The 21,959-nt window shown below is 45.7% G+C and overlaps 1 protein-coding gene across 1 annotated transcript; it reads left to right on the top strand.

The window, feature by feature from the left end:
• Nucleotides 1–5,234: 5,234 nt before the first annotated feature.
• On the top strand, nt 5,235–6,827 carry LOC137809160 (uncharacterized). Its single transcript, XM_068610297.1, has 4 exons — nt 5,235–5,343; nt 5,457–6,048; nt 6,132–6,624; nt 6,810–6,827. The coding sequence occupies exons 1-4, from the start codon at nt 5,235–5,237 to the stop codon at nt 6,825–6,827; spliced, it is 1,212 nt and encodes a 403-aa protein (XP_068466398.1).
• The last annotated feature ends 15,132 nt before the right edge of the window (nt 6,828–21,959 follow it).

The raw sequence follows: 21,959 nt of genomic DNA, 5'->3' as shown, positions 1-21,959 counted from the left end.
GGAGTCGTTGCCCTGGTAAATATATGGCAAAAGAAATAAGAGTCATTGAGGCCTTTTGTGGAAAGATTAAAAAAGGTCACTTTTAACATCCGTAACCTAAACCCAAAATAGCCCTACACCACATGGTCACAGCTTACACTGGGACCATTTGCAGATAACTTATGCAAAAAAAAAAAATCTCAACTAAATAGGATGAACTACGATGGAGAGTCGCAAAATTCATGGAACATGAAGAGTTACGAGAATTTAAGAGCAAAGTCAAGACAAAGATGGTGCCTGGAAAAACTAAGAAGGAAAAGGAAAGACCAAGTTAAGGTTATCTAATGATAAGGCCTAGAGAACACTGGGGGGCCAAGATTCTCCTAATACATCCATTTGAACGCAGATTGAGCAAGAATCCTTGAGGAGGCCTTTAACGTCGAGCTAATCTTGACTCCTACGAAAGTACCTAATCTTTTTCATTTAGATCCCACCAAGCAATGTAGGTACCACCAGAACTTTGGCCGTTCCACCCATGAGTGCTCTATCTTGAAGAGTTAATTAAAGTTGTTCACCTCTTATAGTTTGTAAAAGGATTTGAATATCGAGCAGTCGACCACTTGCTTATACAAAGAGACGAGCGTGATCACCAAGGTTATGAAGAACTAAGTTGATGGATGATTTCAACTGAGATGATAATCAACAACGTGGGCCAAACCAACGCCCACAAACTGAGTGAGAAGAACAAGGATGTGAGGCCCCTCTACACGAAGCCATTGACACCATAACGGGAAGGTCTAATGGAGGAGGAGCATCATCCTCCACAAGAAAGCAACACCTTCAGTAGTACAATTAGAGAATGTTGTGGTCTCTTCTTCATGGATGAGGATGCCGCCAATTACATTCACTGATGATCCAATGGTTATCACAATATAGGTAGAGAACTTCACAATTATAAAAACCTTAGGAGATTAGGGAAGCTAGGTCGATATTCTTTATTGAAAGACATTCCAGAGAAATGAAGATCCTGAAAATTGACATCCAACCATACGATGATTTGATCATAGGTTTCTTGGGAGAAATAGTAGACACGAAGGATACATTGACTTGTACATGAAGTATGGTGAAGGAACTTTGGAAAGCCAAACTATAAAAATTTGATACCTCATCATAAACTCTAATAACTCATACAAAATCCTCTTAGAGAGATCAAATCTAAACAGTTTGGGGACATGATTTCTACATCTATTATGACAATGAAATTGATAGCATTGCCTTCATTACGTTTGAATTTTTGTGGTGGATTGCGGAAGCTCAATGGAATTGGCGGACAAGGAGGGCTCCAATGGAGCTATGGTTTCCTTGAAGGTGCATGATAGGTAGGCAGAGTGATTAGTTGGGTCATATCACTTGGAGAAGGTGAAGAAGATTAAGGTGTCTATCCTAGAGAGGCAAGACAAGAGAGTGAGAAAGCATGCAATCTCGGAAACAATTCACTCTTTCATTAATCTTCTAAATTCATGAGCCAAGCACCTCTTTATATAGCTTAGAGGTTTGACCATTGTACAAAGAAATTGGTGGGAAATTCAAATGCAATGGGTTTGAATATTGGCGCCTATTTTGGTGTCACAAGGCAAACATTATCAAGGTGTGCTTCATATGACTCTTTTTAGGTTTTGAACCGACCTAGGTCAATTTAGGAGTCTTCTAGAAACTCTAATTTAACATAGGCTGGTTTTTAGGTGCCTAATATAACCCTAATTACAATTAAGAAAAATTACAAGTAAAATTTCTATTCTACTTTGACAAGAAAATAAATTATACTCTACACTAGGTTTATGACATATTTTAACATGTATAGGAATGTTTCTCTGTCATCAATAGCAGAGTCCCAGTCTTCTTGTATCTTGGGCCTGAGCTGACCTTCCTCCATCATCCCCTCCCCCTAGAAGAGGATTTGTCCTCAAATCACATGCTTTTGCCTCTTCATCTTCACTACCTGCAAAAGGTGTTAGATCCATAACATTGAAGGTAGTATGTACTCTGTATTCCTTAGGCAGGTCAATTTGATATGCATTATTATTGATTCTTTTGAGGACTTGGAAATGACCATCTCCCTGGGGACTAAGCTTAGACTTCCTCTGATTAGGGAATCTATCTTTTCTAAGGTGAAGCGAAACCTAGTCTCCCTCTTAAAATATCATTTATTTCTTTCCCTTATTGTTATTTTTCATGTATTTCTCTATTTGTTGCTATATTTAATTTTTAATCCTCTCATGCATTTTCTTTACAAATTCAGCTTTTGTTACTCCTTCCTTATGCACAAATTCTTGTGGATTAGGTAGAGGTAACAAATCCAAAGGAGTAAGAGGATTAAATCCATACACAATCTCAAATGGAGAAATATTAGTAGTTTTATGAACTACTCTATTATATGCAAACTCAATATGATGAAGGTACTTATCCCAAGATTTGTGGTTTCCTTCATGATTGACCTAAGCATAATGGAAAGAGATTATCGACAACTTTAGTTTGTCCATCTGTTTGAGGATGACAAGAAGTTGAGAAGTTCAACTTAGTTCCTAGCCTTTCCCAAAGAGTTCTCCAGAAATGGACAAATTTAGGATCTCTATCCGGAACTATGGTCTTAGGCAAACCATGTAGTCTTACCATTTCTCTAAAGAAGAGCCTAGAGATGTTGTTAGCATCATCCACTTTACGAAAGGGTATTGATCTTGCCGGCAACTCGAACGTGGAGGAATCGCTTCCTAGCGCTCTCTGTCCCGTCTACGCGACTGCGTTCTCTGCAAAGTCACCCTCAGAACCTTCTCTTAATGCTCCAAACGTGACCTGCAAAACACACAGACGGCGCCTCTAGCGACCGTTTGCACTCCGTCGATCAAGTTAGACCACAGAACCACCAAATGAGAAAACTAGCAGTGTGTGTGAAAAACTCTTGCTCTCTAATTTTCGTATTCCCTCAATCTCTCCCTGATTCTCTTTTTATGTCTCTCTCTCTGCTTCTGGGCATAATAGAATTCTGTTATGCTTTTCTGGCATGTGTCAGAACCCTGTTATGCTTTTCTGAGACAATGTACCTTCAGAATCAGTAGAGTGTGGGTGTCTGTGCGTGTTCGCGCGTCTCTGCGCTTGGCTGCGCTTGTCTATATCTTTAGCGGTACGGAGTGCACCTTTATCTGGACCGCACCCCTCTCAGATGATGACACGTGGAGGCATGCGACTCACATCTAACCACACACGTGTCACTTACTGGAAGGGCTCTAGCGCTTCTCTTGTGTGCCTAAGTTACTCCCTTGCGGAGTAACTTAGGATATTTCTTCCATCTGGGTAAATCGCATACTCTCAAGAGAACGCCAGGTGTGGCTGGTCTAGGCACACTCACCAGACGTTGCTCCCTGCGTAAACGGCTTACCCTACACGGTGTCACGCACGTAATGGGTTGAGGGAATCACCAATTACTGACTGGTTTACTAGTTCCCTCAGGCCACTCTCGTGCATGATTCCCTGGGATGTGCTCATGCGAGGTTCATGCGTAACGCTCTCGCTGGGAACCTCAATCCCAGTTTAACTGCATGTAACACGAGACCCCGATGACAATGCACCCGATGACTGATCAGTGCTCCATTTACTTCTCGCGTTCTGCCCCCAGGCGTGAGTCTGGGAACTGGTCGGTTGGTGGCCACTTGGCTACTGACCTCCGATCACCGTTCTGGGTGATCTGTCCCCTGACCTCTCTGCCTCCTGATCTGTCGATGGTCACTTGGTTACTGACCCCCGATCACCGCTCTTGGCGATCGTCTCCTTGATCTCTCTGTCACTTGGTCCACGTGTCACCCTGCGAGTGGTCCACGTGGTCCTCTGCTGCTAACGTCATCGACTACCGATGACCGATCGGATCACAAGCCCCCCTGTCTCGAGTCGTGAACTCGTTCTCGGCGAAGAGACTAAGTGGTCGTGCCCTCAGTCCACGTGGCAAGTGGGACCGCATCACGTGCCACCTCACGTGTTGCTTCTTTAACGTTTGGACTTCCTTCCTTAATCTCGCGACACGTGGCCCCATCGACGGCCAGCGTGGTGTGTCGCTAGCGCTTCTCTTATTCAAATTGGCGCGCGCCTTCACTGTTCCTTCATCTTCTTCAATCGACTCTCAGACTTCTTGCGAACTCTTTCTCTGCGCGCCCATCTTTCTTCAAGTTTTCTGCTTCCAAACCTCTTGCGATCATCCAAAGGTATGGTTTTTCTTCTTCCTGGGTCTATTTAGGTTATTTCTACCGATTGCATTTACCTTTCTCGTTATCATGCATTCATTTCCCCTGTTTTCCCTCTCTCGACCCGCGCTAGGGTTTTTCGCGCTCTTGCCCTGATTTCTGCTTCTCCTTCTTCCTTTTTTCAGTTGGGCATCTCTTTCTCCTTTCCCTTCTCTGTTTTCACCGAACCATTCATCATTCCCTCTTCTTCCATTCATTCTGACCTTTCGTTTTTCCTCCATTTGCAGCTATCTCGCGATGGCTCGCTTGAAACAAACCGCGTGCATTATTGCCTCATCCTCTGGTGCACAGCCTTCCGCGAGTGCGCCAGCTCCACCACCACCTGTTGCCACCTCCTACCATGACAACGCCAGGGTCTACGACTGGGCCCCCCTGGCGTTGCTGGCCGAAACATCCACCCTACTACCGCAGGGTCACCTCACTTCCCTTCTGAGCCATGACCCGGATGAACCTTCGTGCGCCATAGACAGGGAAAACGACTTCAACATCCAAGTCCGCATCCCTCCTCGAGGGGTGCCCATCTGTGCGAACGATAGGGCCACCAATGGGGTGCCCTTCGTCTTCATCTACTCCGCCATCTTCAAAAGGTTGAAGCTGCGCCTCCCCTTCACCTTTTTCGAAAAGGAGCTGATGATGGAGTTGAACGTCGCGCCCTGCCAACTCCATCCCAATGCCTGGGCCTTCATCCGGGCATTTCAGATCCTCTGCAATTACTTCGGGCACAACGCCTCCGTGGATGTGTTCCTCTACTTCTTCGAGGCGAAGAATCCTGGGGACAGGTCCTGGGTTAGCCTGAACGGGGTTGCTGGACGGGTGCTCCTGGGCCTATACCAGCAATCCTTCAAAAACTGGAAGGGCAGGTTCTACATGATATCTGCCACCCCACAAAGTCCAAATCTGCTCGAGGGGTACCCCCTCTACTGGGTTCCTGGGGTTGAATTCAAGAAACCCAGGGACCTCGAAGCCATGGCCCCCTACGAGCGCGAGCTATGTGGGCTGTTCCTGGGGGCCAAGTACAACTCTGCTCGCCTCATCAAAGATGAGTTCGATGTGTTGGCCCTGAAAAAGTACATAGGTAGCTCTTCTTCCACCTCTTAGGATACTTGCACCTTCTCATGCATGCTTTTATATATTTTGACTTACTTGCATAACTTGGCCAACTAACTCTTCCTTTTCTCATCTATGTAGATTCAATGTCGGGGAAAGACAGGAGGCAAGCCTTGCTGGAGCTTGCCAAACTTCGGGGAACCAAGGGAACTGGCTCCTCTTCTTCTACCACTGAGCCCATCGCAGCCCCTCCTCTCTCGGTCGCGCCAGCTGAAGGCCCCGAGCAAGGAAGGAAAAGAAAAAGACTGGTTAAGGCTTCTACTTCACTTGCTACTGCTGCTGCTGCTGCCTCAACCGAAGAGGAAAGCTCTGGCTCTCCTCTTATACACCGCCAGAGGAAATTGCCAGTGGTTGAGGGGGCTTCGTCTCTCCAGCCTGGGGAGATCGAGGTGGTGGAGGTAGAGGAAGGTTCACCCCCTCCTCCCTCTACTCAACCTGCCCCAGAGCCCACATGCCTTCCTTCTGCCTGCCAACAGTTGCCTCCAACTTCTCAACCGCCATCTCCCTCCCCAGCAGGCCAATCACCTGGTCCATCTGCTCCTCCTGCTGGGGGTGCTTCTGCTCGACCTGGGGGTCCCCACCACCACTGCCAATCCCCACTGCACCTGCTGAATGTGGTGGATCCAGCTCGCGCCCAAGCGCCTCTGGAGCCAGCCACGAGAACTTTAGCAGGGTCATCACCTTGGTTCGACAACTCATTAGCAACCGGGAGCTCGTCGAATGGAACGGTGATGAGGTGGACATGCACCTGGCCAGGCAGATGGTGCTCTCTTTGGAGTTTTCCACCCAGCACCGCAAGCAAATAGCCCTGGAGAAGAGGGTGAAGGAGCTTGAGCACGACAAGGAGTCACTGCGAAGTGACTTCGAAGCTGCTCAAGGGTCTGTAGAGCTGATGCGGGGCATGGTGGAAAAAGCTAGGAGGGAGTACCTAGCGCAGGTCCAAGAGACCATCAAGACGGAGATCTTGATGGGGCAGACTGTTAGCTCTCTGGACTGCGCGGTGGTGGAGCTACGGGCCGAGACCTCCTCCCTACGCCAACTGAACTCTCAACTAGTGGGGGAGCTCGAGTCCACCAAAGAAGCGGCTGCTGCTGGAGAGAAAAAACTTGAGGAGGTGGTGGGCAAACTGTCTGAAGCCAAGGGCCAACTGGAAGAAGTTGCCTCCTCCCTTGCTGCCATTACCACTGAGAGAAATGCTGCGGAGGCCTCAAAGCAAAAACTGGAGGCGGAGAAAGCTGATTTGATGAACGTGGGTGCTGATGCCCTTACTAACGGATTCGAGCTGGCACTCGAGCAAATCCGCTGCGTTCTCCCAGACCTGGACCTCTCGCAATTCAGCATTTATCACGAAGTGGTAGATGGAAAGCTCACCCCTCCTGCCCCTTGATCTCTTCTCTTTCTTGTAAATTTTTACTTCTGCACAACTTTTCCTAGTACTCAGAATTTGTATAAGACTTGGTTGTGAATACATACTCTCAATTTGTATAAGCTTCTTCTCTTGTATTTTTCTTGAGCTTCACCTTTCTTTATGCACACGACTAACTGTTAGCTAGCTTAGGTTCAGCGTGATCTTAAGCTTTATCTTTCCCTTTGCACACGACTAGGTGTTAACCAGCTTGGGCCTAGCGCGATCTGCCTCCTTTGATCTTGGCCTCTACTTGATCACGACTAGCTACTCCCTTAGCTTTATGTTTAACAGTTCTCGTGCGCTGCTTTGCGCCACTAACCAATCACTGACGACTCATCAGTGATCGTTCTTCGATCTTTACTTGGCTACTCTGTCGCTCTAGCGCTGAGTGCATAGAGGACTTTGACATCGATCGCTCGAGGTGATGCCTCGTTTTGGGGAAAGAAAAGTGTTTCTCGCTAACCCCTCTTACTTTCCCCAAGGTCATCACCCTTCGGCGGATTGAGTCGTTCATCTCCTGCCTCACTCCTGGGTGAGAAGGGTTTCGGGCTAAGAGTCTTACTGGGCCAATATTGGTGTATGCCAAGTGGGTAAGGACACTTGCCAGAATCTTTCCTTTCCCTCTCTTGGTTTTACTAACACCCCTGGCTTTTCAAACCCTTAGCTGCCTGCGCTCACACCTGGGATGAGGAAGACTTAGATCAGTGCCAGTACTTGCGCATAGGGAGAGTAAGGCCTAACCTATTACCTGCGCTTGCGCCTGGGGCAAGGAGGATTTTAATACTTGCGCACACTTGATATGCTGGAAATTTTTCTTTAATTGGGTGGCCTCGTTAAAAACCCTCCTTAGGGAAAAGAGTGCCCCCTTGTCTGTTCAACTGTTTCCACCACATACAAAGCATGTATCTTTTAGCGCGAGAACGCAACTACTGTACAACTTTAACTGAAATAAAATTTTAAATGGGTGGCATTCCACGTTCTGGGGATTGCTCCTCCCTCCAAAGTCTCTAGGCGATAGGCTCCATTCTCCAACGTCTCGACCACTCTGTACGGGCCTGTCCACTTTGGGGACAACTTGTTCTCTATCTCATTCTGATGCGCCTTTCTCATCACCAGATCACCTTCCTGGAAACGCCTGGGCCTCACCTTAGAGTTGTGCCTCCGCTCTACTCTTCTCTTTACGGCTTCAGCACTGACTCTGGCTTCCTCCTGCACTTCGTCCAGCAGGTCGAGATTCACCTTTCGTTCTTCATTGGACTCTTCAGCAATGAAATTCAAGAATCTGGGGGAGCTCTCCTGTATTTCCACGGGAATCATGGCGTCTGTCCCATAGACAAGGCTGAAGGGTGTCTCATGGGTGTTGGACTGGTGGGTGGTATGATAAGACCATACGATTCTGGGGACCTCCTCTGCCCAGCTTCCTTTAGCCTTGTCTAGTCTTCGCTTCAGCCCCCTGAGCAGTACTCAATTGGCCGACTCCACCTGCCCATTGGTTTGTGGGTGTTCCACTGAAGCGAAAACCTGTTGTATCTTTAACTCCTCACACATCTTCCTCAGCTGATGACTCGTGAACTGGGTGCCATTGCAGGAGACCAACCTCTTGGGTATTCCGAAGCGGCAGACGATGTTCTTCCAGACGAAGTGCTCGACTTTCTGTGCGGTGATGTGTGCGACTGGTTCTGCCTTCACCCACTTGGTGAAGTACTCGATGGCCACAATGAGAAACTTCATCTGCCTTATCGCCAGGGGAAAAGGTCCTAGGATGTCGATCCCCCATGTGTGGAATGGCCACGGGCTATGGATGGACCTCAACTCCTCAAGAGGTGCCTTGTGCCAGTCTGCGTGCAGTTGACACTGTTTGCAGCGCTGAGCAAACCTTACGCAGTCTTCCTTCAGCTTTGGCCAGTAGTACTCCGCACGGAGTATCCTACTTGCCAAAGCGCGACCACCTACGTGGCTTCCGCACACCCCCTCGTGCAGCTCAGACATGAGTCTGGTGCATTGCTCGTCGTGCACACAGATCTGCACAGGGTGAGAAAATCCAAATCTAAAGAGGTTTCCATCTATTAGAGTAAACTTACTTGAACTCCTCTTTATCCTTTTTGCCTCTGCCACGTCGAGTGGGAGTACACCATCTTCTAAGTATAACTGGTATGGCGTTATCCAGGTGTCGGGTTCCTTCTCCGCGCGGACCTCCATCGACTCATCGGTCTTCGACGGTCGCGATCTCACCCTCGGTGCTCTCAGCGTTTCTTGGGTCAACGACCGATGACCGATCGTCAGGCGCTCCATTGATTTGTATACATGAAGTACCTGGTTGTCTGACACGAACGCACGCGGTACCTTCAAGGTCTCCTGAATGACGGTCCTCTGCTTCCCCCCTTTGCCTGAGCTGGCTAGCTTGGCAAGCAGGTCTGCTCTGGCATTTTGCTCTCTTGGCACGTGTACCAATTCAAACTCGGTGAAGGACGTCTTCAGGAGCAGTACATACTCCAGGTAGGCTGCCATCTGGGGATCCTTTGCCTGGAACTCCCCTGTAACCTACCCCGTGACCAGCAAAGAGTCGCTTTTGGCCAACAGGTTTCTTGCTCCCATTTCTCTTGCCAGCAACATTCCTGCGATCAGGGCTTCGTACTCCGCCTGATTGTTGTTGGCCTTGAAGGCAAAGCGGAGGGACTGCTCGATCAGTACCCCGTTTGGGCCTTCCAAAATGACTCCAGCGCCACTCCCCTGCTGATTAGAGGAACCGTCCACCGATAACACCCATCGGAAACCTAAACCTTCTGCAGGTGTCGCGATCGATGACAGCTCGACCACAAATTCCGCGAACACCTGCCCCTTGATCGATCCTCGGGGCTCGTACTGAATGTCAAACTCTGACAATTCCACCGCCCACTTGACCATCCTGCCTGCTACATCAGGTTTCTTCAGCACGTTTTGGATAGGCAGATCAGTCATCACCACCACTGTGAAGCTGTGGAAGTAATGCCTGAGTCTTCTGGCTGAAAACACCACCGCCAGGGCAGCCTTCTCGAGGGCCTGGTACCTTGTTTCAGGGCCTTGCAGCACCTTACTCACAAAGTAAACAGGCCTCTGGGTCTGGTCTTGCTCTTGCACCAGGACTGAGCTGACTGCTCTCTCCGTCACAGCGAAATATAGACGAAGAGGGATGCCTACCTGAGGTTTTCGCAAGACTGGTGGGCTCGCCAGATACTCCTTCAGTTTGATGAAGGCCTCCTCGCACTCCTGTGTCCAAAGGAATCTGCTGTTGCGTTTGAGACACTGGAAGTATGGATGACCTTTCTCCCCTCCAGCGGACATAAACCGGGACAAGGCTGCCAAGCGACCGGTGAGCTGCTGCACTTCCTTCACCGTCGTTGGGCTCCTCATTGCCATGATTGCTGCGCACTTCTCTGGGTTAGCTTCGATTCCCTGCTCTGTTAAGAGGAAACCCAAGAACTTCCCAGCCTCCACACCGAAAATACACTTCTCAGGGTTGAGCTTCAGCCTGTACTTGGCAATGGTGGTGAGTAGTTCTTCCAGATCAGCTGCATGGTGCTTCTTCTCTTGGGACGTAACCACCATGTCATCTACATATGCATGTACATTCCTTCCCAGCATGGGCGAGAGTACCCTATCCATGAGCCGCTGGTAGGTGGCCCCCGCGTTCTTTAGCCCGAATGGCATGACCTTGTAGCAATAGCAAGACCGTTCCGTCATAAACGCGGTCTTGCACTCATCCATGGGGTGCATCCTGATCTGGTTATACCCTGAAAAGGCATCCAAAAAGCTGAGTAGCTTTCCCCCTGATGCGCTATCAACTAGGGCATCTATACTGGGTAAAGGGTAAGAATCCTTGGGGCACGCCTTGTTGAGGTCAGTGAAGTCCACGCACATCCTCCACTTGCCGCTTGCCTTCTGAACCAGTACCACATTCGCTAGCCACTCGGGGTACTGGATCTCTCTGATATGCCCTGCAGCAAGGAGCTTCTGCGCTTCGTCGTGGATCACCTTTCTCTTTTCCTCGTTGAATTTCCTTCGTCTTTGTCGCACAGGTCGAACCTTCGGATCCATCGACAGACGATGGCAAAGGAAATCAGGGTCGATTCCTGGCATGTCGGACGCTGACCATGCAAAGGCACCCATGTGCTTTTCGATCACACCAACGATCAGCTTTCGCTCTTCTTCAACGAGGGATCCCCCCAACTTGAACTTTTTCCCCCCGATGTCCACTTCGACCCATCCTTCAGCTGGGTGGGGCCTTCTCTCGCTGGCGATGACCGCCCTCGCGATCCCTGACTCGCGAGGTGCGATAGCGCCCTCCTCTTCTTCTTCAACTTGAGCTACCTGGAAGCCCCCCACCGCAGCGTCCTCCATCCTCTGAGCGCCCTATGTCTCCCTAACCACCGATCGCTCTTCGCGCACACCTGGTGGTGGTTTCGTGGTGACGTGACATACACTTCTCTTCTGCTTCAGGCTGTTCTCATAACAGCGTCTTGCCTCAGCCTGATCCGACTTGATGGTTATCACGGTTCCCTCCATCGACGGCAGTTTCAACTTCATGTGCCTCGTTGATGGTATTGCGCCCAACCTATTGAGTGTTGGCCTCCCCAACAAAATGTTGTACGCAGAAGGGGCGTTCACCACTAGGTACTTTATCCTTTCAGTGCGGGCTGTCGTTCCGTCAGTGAACGTTGTCCTCAGCTCAATGTATCCCCTCACCTCTACCTGATCTCCTGCAAAACCGTAGAGACACCCGGTATACGGCCTCAGCTGATCAGGGGACATCTGCAACTTGTTGAACGTTGGCCAGAACATGACGTCTGTCGAGCTTCCTTGATCTACGAGTACTCTGTGCACTCGTCTTCCTGCTGTGATGAGGGAAATGACCACAGGGTCGTTGTCGTGTGGGACAACGTCCCGTAGATCAACTTTCCTGAAGATAATATCTACTTCAGGGTAATGGCTCTCATTTATCGCGTCTACCGCCATAACCGACCGGGCGTACCTCCTTCTCTGTGACGCTGTGCATACCCACCAGAGAAGCCTCCCGCGATCGTTTGCACCTCCCCATGCACAGGGACTTCATGCTGTTGTTCTCCAGCCTGAGATCCCGACGCGCGATCACCCTGCGGCTCACGCAGGTAATCTGCTAGGAACCCAGACTTCACCAGCTCTGCCAGTTGGTGTCCCAACGCCAAACAGGAGTGAAGTGTGTGGCCAAAGGCCTGGTGAAACTCACACCACTCATTCTTCTTTCTACCAAGTACCTTATCAGTTTTCTCCGGTACGCGTAGTCTTGCTGCTACAGCAGGAAGGGCGATGAGATCCGCCAATCCCACCATGAAATTGTATCTTGGGGGCACATTGTTCCCCCTGCTCTGATCTTTGCCTGGTGCATAGGGACGAGGTTTTTCCCGCACCTTTTTCCCCTCCTTGGCCTCATGCACCCTTGCTTGCTGCGATTTCCCTTGCCCTCCACGCGGTCTTTGTGGTGCAGCACTTCCTCTCTTCTCAGAAACCTCTGTTTCTGCCACTATGTGCGCCACCGCGCGTCGCCGGATCTCTGCAAAGGTGCTGGGATGGCTCCTGATGAGAGACTCGCTGAAGGGGCCAGACAGCACTCCCTTCTTAAACGCGTGCACCAGCATATCTTCATCTTTGCTGGGCAGTCTAACCACTTGTGCTCCAAAGCCGTTGAGGTAGTCTTTCAGCGACTCACCTTGGTACTGACGCACGTCGAACAAAAGTATGACACCACTGCAGGTGCTTTGTTGACGATGTATTGCTCAGTGAAGAGCTTTGAAAACTGAGAGAAATACGTGATATGCCCTTCTGGTAAGCTCACGAACCACTCCATGGCGATTCCGCTTAACGTGCTCATGAACATTTTGCAGTACACAGCATCCGAGCCCCCGGACAACATCATCTGGGTGTGGAACGTCGTCAGATGTGCCTTCGGGTCTTCTACCCCCTTGAACGACGCCTTCACCCCCACCAGGTTGGGAGGCACCATGGTTCCCATGATTTCAGGGGAGAATGGCATGGGGAACGCTCTTGGAGGTGACGGCTGCCTAGACATCCTTTCGTCAACCACGTGTTCCCTCTGCGCCTGCAACGTCCTCCTCAACTCTTCATTGACGCGATTCAGCTCGTCGTTCTTGCTTTGCGACGCGGCCAACTCCGTCTGCATCCTTTCTTGTTCAGCTTTTGACGCTGCGGCATTATCCTGCAGCGTACGCACCATCTCCAGGACCTGCGCCATTGTCACAGCTCCTTCGTCAGCAGATGGCGCAGGTGATGGTTGTCTATTTCTTGGCATATTTTCCTATCAAAGAAGTTGGTAAAACTCTGGTAAGCTTCAATACTGTGGTGTATATGGGACCACGATTCACTCGGGCCCCACGGTGGGCGCCAAATGATCCTGCCGGCAACTCGAACGTGGAGGAATCGCTTCCTAGCGCTCTCTGTCCCGTCTACGCGACTGCGTTCTCTGCAAAGTCACCCTCAGAACCTTCTCTTAATGCTCCAAACGTGACCTGCAAAACACACAGACGGCGCCTCTAGCGACCGTTTGCACTCCGTCGATCAAGTTAGACCACAGAACCACCAAATGAGAAAACTAGCAGTGTGTATGAAAAACTCTTGCTCTCTAATTTTCGTATCCCCTCAATCTCTCCCTGATTCTCTTTCTATGTCTCTCTCTCTGCTTCTGGGCATAATAGAATTCTGTTATGCTTTTCTGGCATGTGTCAGAACCCTGTTATGCTTTTCTGAGACAATGTACCTTCAGAATCAGTAGAGTGTGGGTGTCTGTGCGTGTTCGCGCGTCTCTGCGCTTGGCTGCGCTTGTCTGTACCTTTAGCGGTACGGAGTGCACCTTTATCTGGACCGCACCCCTCTCAGATGATGACACGTGGAGGCATGCGACTCACATCTAACCACACACGTGTCACTTACTGGAAGGGCTCTAGCGCTTCTCTTGTGTGCCTAAGTTACTCCCTTGCGGAGTAACTTAGGATATTTCTTCCATCTGGGTAAATCGCATACTCTCAGGAGAACGCCAGGTGTGGCTGGTCTAGGCACACTCACCAGACGTTGCTCCCTGCGTAAACGGCTTACCCTACACGGTGTCACGCACGTAATGGGTTTAGGGAATCACCAATCACTGACTGGTTTACTAGTTCCCTCAGGCCACTCTCGTGCATGATTCCCTGGGATGTGCTCATGCGAGGTTCATGCGTAACGCTCTCGCTGGGAACCTCAATCCCAGTTTAACTGCGTGTAACACGAGACCTCGATGACAATGCACCCGATGACTGATCAGTGCTCCATTTACTTCTCGCGTTCTACCCCCAGGCGTGAGTCTGGGAACTGGTCGGTTGGTGGCCACTTGGCTACTGACCTCCGATCACCGTTCTGGGTGATCTGTCCCCTGACCTCTCTGCCTCCTGATCTGTCGATGGTCACTTGGTTACTGACCCCCGATCACCGCTCTTGGCGATCGTCTCCTTGATCTCTCTGTCACTTGGTCCACGTGTCACCCTGCGAGTGGTCCACGTGGTCCTCTGCTGCTGACGTCATCGACTACCGATGACCGATCGGATCAGGTATAAAATGAGTCATCTTGCTAAATCTATCCACTACCACAAAGGTGGAATCAAAACCTCGTTGTGTCCCAGGAAGTCCTAATATGAAATTCATGCTTATGTCTTTCCAAGGAGCACTTACAAAAGGTAAAGAAGTGTAGAGTCCATGAGGCATTGTCTTAGACATAGCTTTTAAACATGAAATTCATCTATGAAATGTCTTTGGACATCTTTCCTCATGTGTGGCCAAAAGAATTTTCCTTTTAAAAGCTCAAGAGTTTTGTCAACTCTAAATGGCCCATGAGTCCTCCTTCATGTGATTCTTTTACAAGGAGTTTTTAATGTGTTCCTTGAGGTATGCAAAGTTTTCCTTCTTTAAATAAGTACCCCTCAGAAACATTAAAACCTCCTTATGCTCTATGTTGGCACTTAGCAAAAGTGGGTGCAAAATATCTTCTTTATAAATTTCAGGTATGTTTTTAAATCCAAGAATTTGGGCTCCAAGTTTAGAAAAGAGGGCATGTCTCCTTGAAAGAGCATCCGCCACAATATTTTTATTGCCCTTCTTGTATTTGATAACATATGGAAATTGCTCAAGAAATTCCATCCACTTTGCATTCTTTTGTTCAACTTGTGTTGACCCTTCAAATATTTCAAAGACTTATGATCACTATGTATGACAAATTCTTTTGAGACTAGATAGTGTTCCCAAGTCTGCAAGGCCCTCACAAGTGCATAGAGCTCTTTGTCATATGTGGGGTAGTTGAGGGCTGCACCATGAAGTTTTTCACTAAAATATGCAATTGAGGGTCCACCTTGCAACAACACAACACCTATTCCTACTTACGATGCATCACACTCTAGCTCAAAAGCTTTTGAAAAGTTTGGTAAAGCTAGAATGGGTGTATTGGTGAGTTGAGCTTTCAACCTTTGGAAGGCTTGCTCATGCTTCTCCGTCCAACAAAATGGAGTGTCTTTCTTCACTAACTCATCGAGTGGTGAAGCTAGACTTGAGAAGTTAGGAACAAATCTCCTATAAAAACTTGTTAAGCCATGGAAGCTCCTAACATCTCATACATTTTGTGGGGTTGGCCATTCTTGGATGGATTTGATTTTCTTGGGGTCAACATGTACCCGATTTTTGTTGACTATAAAACCTAAAAACACTACACTATCTACACAAAAATTGATTTTATCTATATTAACAAACAAACTATTTTTCCTAAGCACTAAAAGAACCTCCTTTAGGTGACTTAGGTAAGACTCTAGGCTTTGACTATATACTAATATATCATCAAAATAAACTACTACATATTTACCTATGCATTATTCATAAGCCTCATGAAAGTGCTAAGTGCATTAGTGAGTCCAAAAGGCATCACTAATCACTTATATAGTCCAAGTTTGGTCTTAAAAGTAGTTTTCCACTCATCACCTTCTTTGATTCTTATTTGGTGATATCCACTTTTAAGATCAATCTTGGAAAATATAGTGGACCCATGCAATTCATCAAGCATATCATCCAGTTTAGGAATTGGATGCCTATATTTGATGGTGATGTTATTGATGGCTCTACAATCACAACACATTCTCCACTTGCCATCTTTCTTAGGCACCAACAAAACAGGTACAACACAAGGACTTAGACTCTTTTGAACCCAACCCTTCTCCAACAATTCTTGAACTTGTGATTCTATCTCTTTAGTCTCCTCAAGATTAGTTCTATAAACCGGTCTATTTGGTTAACTAGCTCCCAGAAATAAATCTATTTGGTGTTCTATACCCCTAAAAGGTGGAAATCCAATGGGTCATTCCTTAGGGAATACATCACCAAATTCTTTTAAAAGTCTTTTGACTTGAGGAGGTAGCTCACAAACTTCAGAAAGTGTGGCAGTGAATGCAAGTGTTCCTGATACAAACCGACAGGTGACTAAGGACACAACAAGAAAGTCCTAAAAGGGCCAATCATCTCAGTATACAAAGTCAGGCCCCACCAACCCTCGAGAAAGCATCAACAGAAGAAGAAGCTATAAACCAGAGCACCTAAAGTTCTTCCTGTTGGTCTTCTTAAATGTTTAGAATATGTTGTAAATAAGTTGGGCTCACTTGAGGGGTTCAAATAGTATAATAAGCAAGAGTAGGTCCATATAGCATAAAAAGGCGAAGTTATAAAATTGGGACATGAGAAGTCCATTAGAGAAGGAAGGAAACCTAGGTTCTAGAATATGTAGGAAGGGGCGACTTTGACCTAAATTCCAACCCTAGGTCGCCCCCTTGCATAGACCATCCTACCCCTCTCCCTTCTTGTTCTCCAAGGCTCCTCATTCTATAAATAAGAGGCATCCTCCTTTGTAATGACAAGTTGAAATTATAGTAAACAAATTATGAACAATTTTTGTGTGAGTAGTGAGTGAGTGAGTCTCCTCCAAATTGGTCTTATCTTGTGGGTCATGATGCTCTCAAGTGGCAGCCTCATCCCATTTATCTTGGTGGTTCCACCCCATTAAGTGGCGTGATACACCATTGCTCCACCATCCATAAGTTCTTCTTTCATCATCTCTTCCATTTATCCATTTCCATTCCATTCTATCATAAACATGTTCTTAGCTTTGCTTCTTTGAATTACATTCGGTCTTCTCTTTTGTTCTTATGTTGCTTGTTCAATTCCACACCATAATTGTCATCATATTCACCATATAATTGTGTTTTCCTTTTACCTCTGTGATGTGAGTTGATTTTAGATTGATTCATTTAGGTGACACTTTTAGAATTAGAATTGAGATTGATTAAACAATGAAGGTCACAAGTCTAAGGAAAATTCCCACTGGACATTAACTTAACAAGTGTTAAGTGGATGTGAAGGTTCATTTCCATAAGACCAAAGGAAAAACAAATTATATGGGATTATGAATGACAAAACAAGGTTTGGAAACAAAAACACTAATCAAAATAATTGAACCGAATAGAAACACCAAACAAAGCAATTGAACTGAATAGAAACACTAAACAAGGCAATTGAACTGAATAGAAACAAGAACACAAGAACAAGACATATTTAGAAATTGAAATGGAATGGAAATGGAATTGGAAGATGAAGGAAAGGAAAGCTTATGTGGTTGAAGCTTGGGAAGAAGATCATGCCACTTGGAATGGTGAATTTGCTCCAAGATAAGTGATGATGCCGCCACTTGAGAGTTCCCAAACACTCACAAGATAAGACTAAGCTAGGAGAAACAAGTCTCACTAATCTCACACAATTTGTGTATAGTAACTTTAATCTTCATTCAACTTGAAATTACATGAGCCAAACATCTCTATTTACAGTGTGAGAGGACCGGATTTCACCCAAGCAAAATGTGGGAAATTCAAAAGGAAAGCAATTCAAAATGGCGCCTAAAAGAGAGTCACATGGAAGGTGCGACTTGTTTCCATTTCTTCTCATAGGCCCTAAACTTCTATTCACACCTTCATTTTATGTTCTATTAAATCTACTATAAAGAAATTACAGAAAGAGACATCAATTGATGCTCATCTCCTAATGTTTGTGCCTTGCTCCTAGTAATCCTCTGAGGCATGGTGGATGATGAGATCATGAGGCCTCAGATTGGGCTTGGGCTTGTTGGGCTAGGGCCTCAGGCGCCCTCTCTCCTTGGTCCTCATCATGCTCCTTGGGTGGGAGAGAATTCATCCACAAATTTGGAAGACCTGTAGAGAAATGAGTTAGATCACTGATATTAAAAGAATGACTACCAAGGTATGTATCAGGCATATCTAACTCATAGGCATTATCATTAATCCTCTTGATGACCTGAAAAGGTCCATCACCGCGTGGCATAAGTTTGGACTTCCTTTGAGTAGGGAATCTATCCTTCCTCAAGTGTAGCCAAACCTAATCCTTGGGTTCAAAGATTAATGCCTTGTGCCTTTTGTTGTTGCCGACTCTCCTTTTAATTTGCAGCTTGATGTGATGGTGCAAGTCTTTATTAAAAGAAGCTTTTTCAAAACCATTCTTGCACAACACCTCATCAAGTACAGGAATTGGAAGAAGGTAAAGAGGTGTGAGGGGATTGAACCTATAAACAACCTCAAAAGGAGTGTGGGATGTGGTAGACTTTACTACTCTATTATAGGCAAATTCAATATGAGGTAGTAAAGTTTCCACACCCTTGGGTTCTCGGAAATAAGGCATCTTAACATTTGACCCAAAGTTCTATTAACCACTTCAGTTTGACTATCAGTTTGGGGATGACAAGTAGTAGAAAACAAGAGTTTAGTTCCAATTTTTCCCCACAAAGTCCTCCAAAAGTGGCTTAAGAACTTTGGATCTCTGTCGGATACAATACTTCTAAGAATCCCATGCAAACGAACTACTTCCTTAAAGAAAAGATTTGCAATAAAACAAACATCATATACTTTGTGGCATGGAATAAAGTGAGCCATTTTAGAAAAACGGTCCACTACCACAAAGATAGAATCCATACCCCGAGATGTCTTGGGAAGACCTAGAATAAAATCCATTGAAATATCTACCCAAGGTATATTAGGGATGGGAAGAGGGGTATATAAACCATGAGGTTGCACTTTAGATTTAGCCTTCCTACATGCTATGCATTTATCACAGAAGCTATGTACGGATTTGCGCATGTGGGGCCAAAAGAAATGTTCATGCAATGTATCTAAAGTCCTAGCTACCCGAAAATAAGCCCACCCTCATGTGCCTCTCTAACAAGAGATTGTCTTAAAGATCCTTGGGGAATACAAAGTCTTTTTCCTTTGAAAACGAAACCATCATGTATGAAAAAGTCTTTGAGTCCTCCTTTGGAACACTCTTGATAGATAAGAGAGAAATCAAGGTCATCTTTATAGATTTCCTTTATGTGATCAAATCCTAAGAATTAAACATCCAAAATATTTAGCAAGGTATATCTTCTTGAAAGTGCATCCGCAACCACATTTATTTTACCTTGCTTATGTTTGATCACATAAGGAAATTTCTCAAGGAACTCCACACACTTGGCATGTCTCTTGTTAAGCTTTCTTTGGCTTTTCAAATATTTAAGGGATTCATGATCACTATGTATCACAAACTCCTTTGAAAAAAGGTAGTGTTGCCAATTTTGCAAGGCTCTAACAAGAGCATAAGGTTCCTTATCATAGGTGGAGTAGTTGAGATGACTCTCTTTGAGTTTCTCACTAAAATAAGCTATGGTGTGGCCCTCTTGAAGGAGAACAACCCCAATGCCTATGTTAGAGGCATCACATTCTATTTCAAATGTCTAGTAAAGTTAGGAAGGGCTAAAATTGGGGCCTTAGTCAATTTTTCTTTCAAAATTTCAAAAGCTTCTTTTTGTTCTTGTCCCCGTTTAAAAACCACATCCTTCTTTACTATGGCATTTAGAGGTGCTGCAATGGTACTAAAGTTTTGCACAAACTGCCTATAAAAACTAGCAAGTCCATGAAAACTCCGTACCTCATTAACATTGGTGGGTGTTGGCCAATGTTGAATTGTTGCAACCTTTTCTTGATCTACATGCACCCCTTTTGAACTCAAAACAAACCCTAGGAAGTTTATATGATCTAGTGCAAACATACAATTAGCATAATTAGCATACAAACTCTCCTTCCTAAGGGTTTCTAACACTTGCCTAACATGCTTCTCATGATCTTCTAAAGACAAGCTATAGATAAGAATGTCATCAAAATAAACCACTACAAACTTGCCAATGAAAGGTCTTAAAACATGGTGCATGAGTCGCATGAAGGTACTACGAGCATTAGTCAAGCCAAAAGGCATGACTAACCACTCATATAAACCAAATTTGGTCTTAGAGGCGATTTTCCTTTCATCCCCCGGTTTAATCCGGATTTGGTTATAATCATTCTTAAGATCAAATTTGGAAAATATTTTAGACCCATGTAATTCATCCAACAAGTCATCTAATCTTGGAATGAGATGCCTATACTTGATGGTTATGCCTATACTTCATCTAAGCTTATAGGGTTTTGCATGAAAGATAGTAGACAATCCAAGTTTATCTACTACTCTTGTACTTGCCACATTCGGACAACTCCCCTCATCCATAATCAAAGAACACAACTTATCATTAATGAGACATCTAATATGGAAAATGTTTTCTCTTTAACTTTCATCAAAGGGTTTCAAAACTTTGCCTAGCATACGTCTCACCACCAATAAGTCGCCTTCACATGGACTCTCACTCTCTTCCTCACTTGGGGATCTAGAAAATTTGGGAGACCTAGAGTGTTGAGAACTATGATCACTTAGAAGTACCCCATCATGCATCATCATATTGCGTTTAGAAGGACAATTAAAAGCAATGTGACCATAGCCTAAGCATTTAAAACATTTTTTACTTGAAGTTTCAGTTGGAGATTTAGGAGTGGAAGGTGAAGGTCTAGACTCTCTAGGTTTGTAAGTGGACTCTTTAAAATTTGAGGGAAAATTTGAAGAAGTTTTGTTTTTCCAAGAAGAGTGGTAAAATCCATCATTGTGAGATTTTTGAAAAGAAGTTTTCTTTGAAATTTGGGATTCTACCTTGATGGCAAGGTGAACCAACTTTTCTAAAGAAGAATATTCATATAATTCTACCACATCTTGGATATCCCTTCTTAGGCCACTTACAAATATAGCCATCTTTGATTCCTCACTTTCATGCATGTCAATCTTGATTAAAATTGTTTCAAGTTCTTTAAAATAAGCATCCACACTTTGTGTTCCTTGATGAAGCCGTTGGAGCTTCAACAAGAGCTCCAACTAGTGTAGAGGCACAAATCTAGCGCGTATACATAACTTTAAATCCTACCAAGAGACCACAACTGGCCTCTTGTTTAGCCCAAATGTCCATGAGAGTTTTGTGCCACCATTGCATGGCATAGTCCAAAAATTCTAAGGAGGCTAACCTAACTCTTTGGTCATTTTGGACCTCATGTACATTAACAATTTGTTCTACTTTAGCCTCCCAACCTAAATACACATTGGGATCACCCTCTCCACTAAAACTAGGCAATTTTACAAATGGTAAATAAGGCTTTGCCACATGTTGGCGCCTATCTTCAAAATTGTGCATCCTCCATTCGGCTTCTTCTCCATGTCCACCATAATTTTGAGAACTTCTTTATTCATGCCTTTGATGATGTCTTCTTCCATGGTGGGGTCTTTCATAGGCCAATTCAAGCCTTTGGAGTCTTTCCTCCATTTGTCTCAACTCTTCCTCTTTTTGTGCAATGGTGCGCTTAGCCTCCTTCAATTATCCAATAAGGAAAGCTTTTTTAGGAGAATGGGGCTTAGATGATTCACCACTTGAAAGATGATCCATAATAGCAAACAACACAAAACACAAAGAACAAACAATTAGAGAAAACAAGTTAAAAACAAAGGAGATCTTGTGCAAAATATGAAGAAAAGCACTCAACCACTCAAAGAAAATTTTTCTTTCCTTAACCAAGGTCTCTCTTGTGGTATGAGCAACTTTCAAGTGAAAAAGGACAAAGCCTCAACATTATCTCAAAGCAATTCACCTCAAAACTTGAGGAAAGAAGAAAAGACAAACAAGAAAAACTTAAAAC

Source organism: Phaseolus vulgaris, chromosome 2 (assembly GCF_000499845.2).
Source record: "Phaseolus vulgaris cultivar G19833 chromosome 2, P. vulgaris v2.0, whole genome shotgun sequence".
In the NCBI taxonomy this organism is placed as follows: domain Eukaryota; kingdom Viridiplantae; phylum Streptophyta; class Magnoliopsida; order Fabales; family Fabaceae; genus Phaseolus; species Phaseolus vulgaris.
Note: the sequence above shows the minus strand (reverse complement) of the source record. Positions and strands in the feature narration are given on the sequence as shown.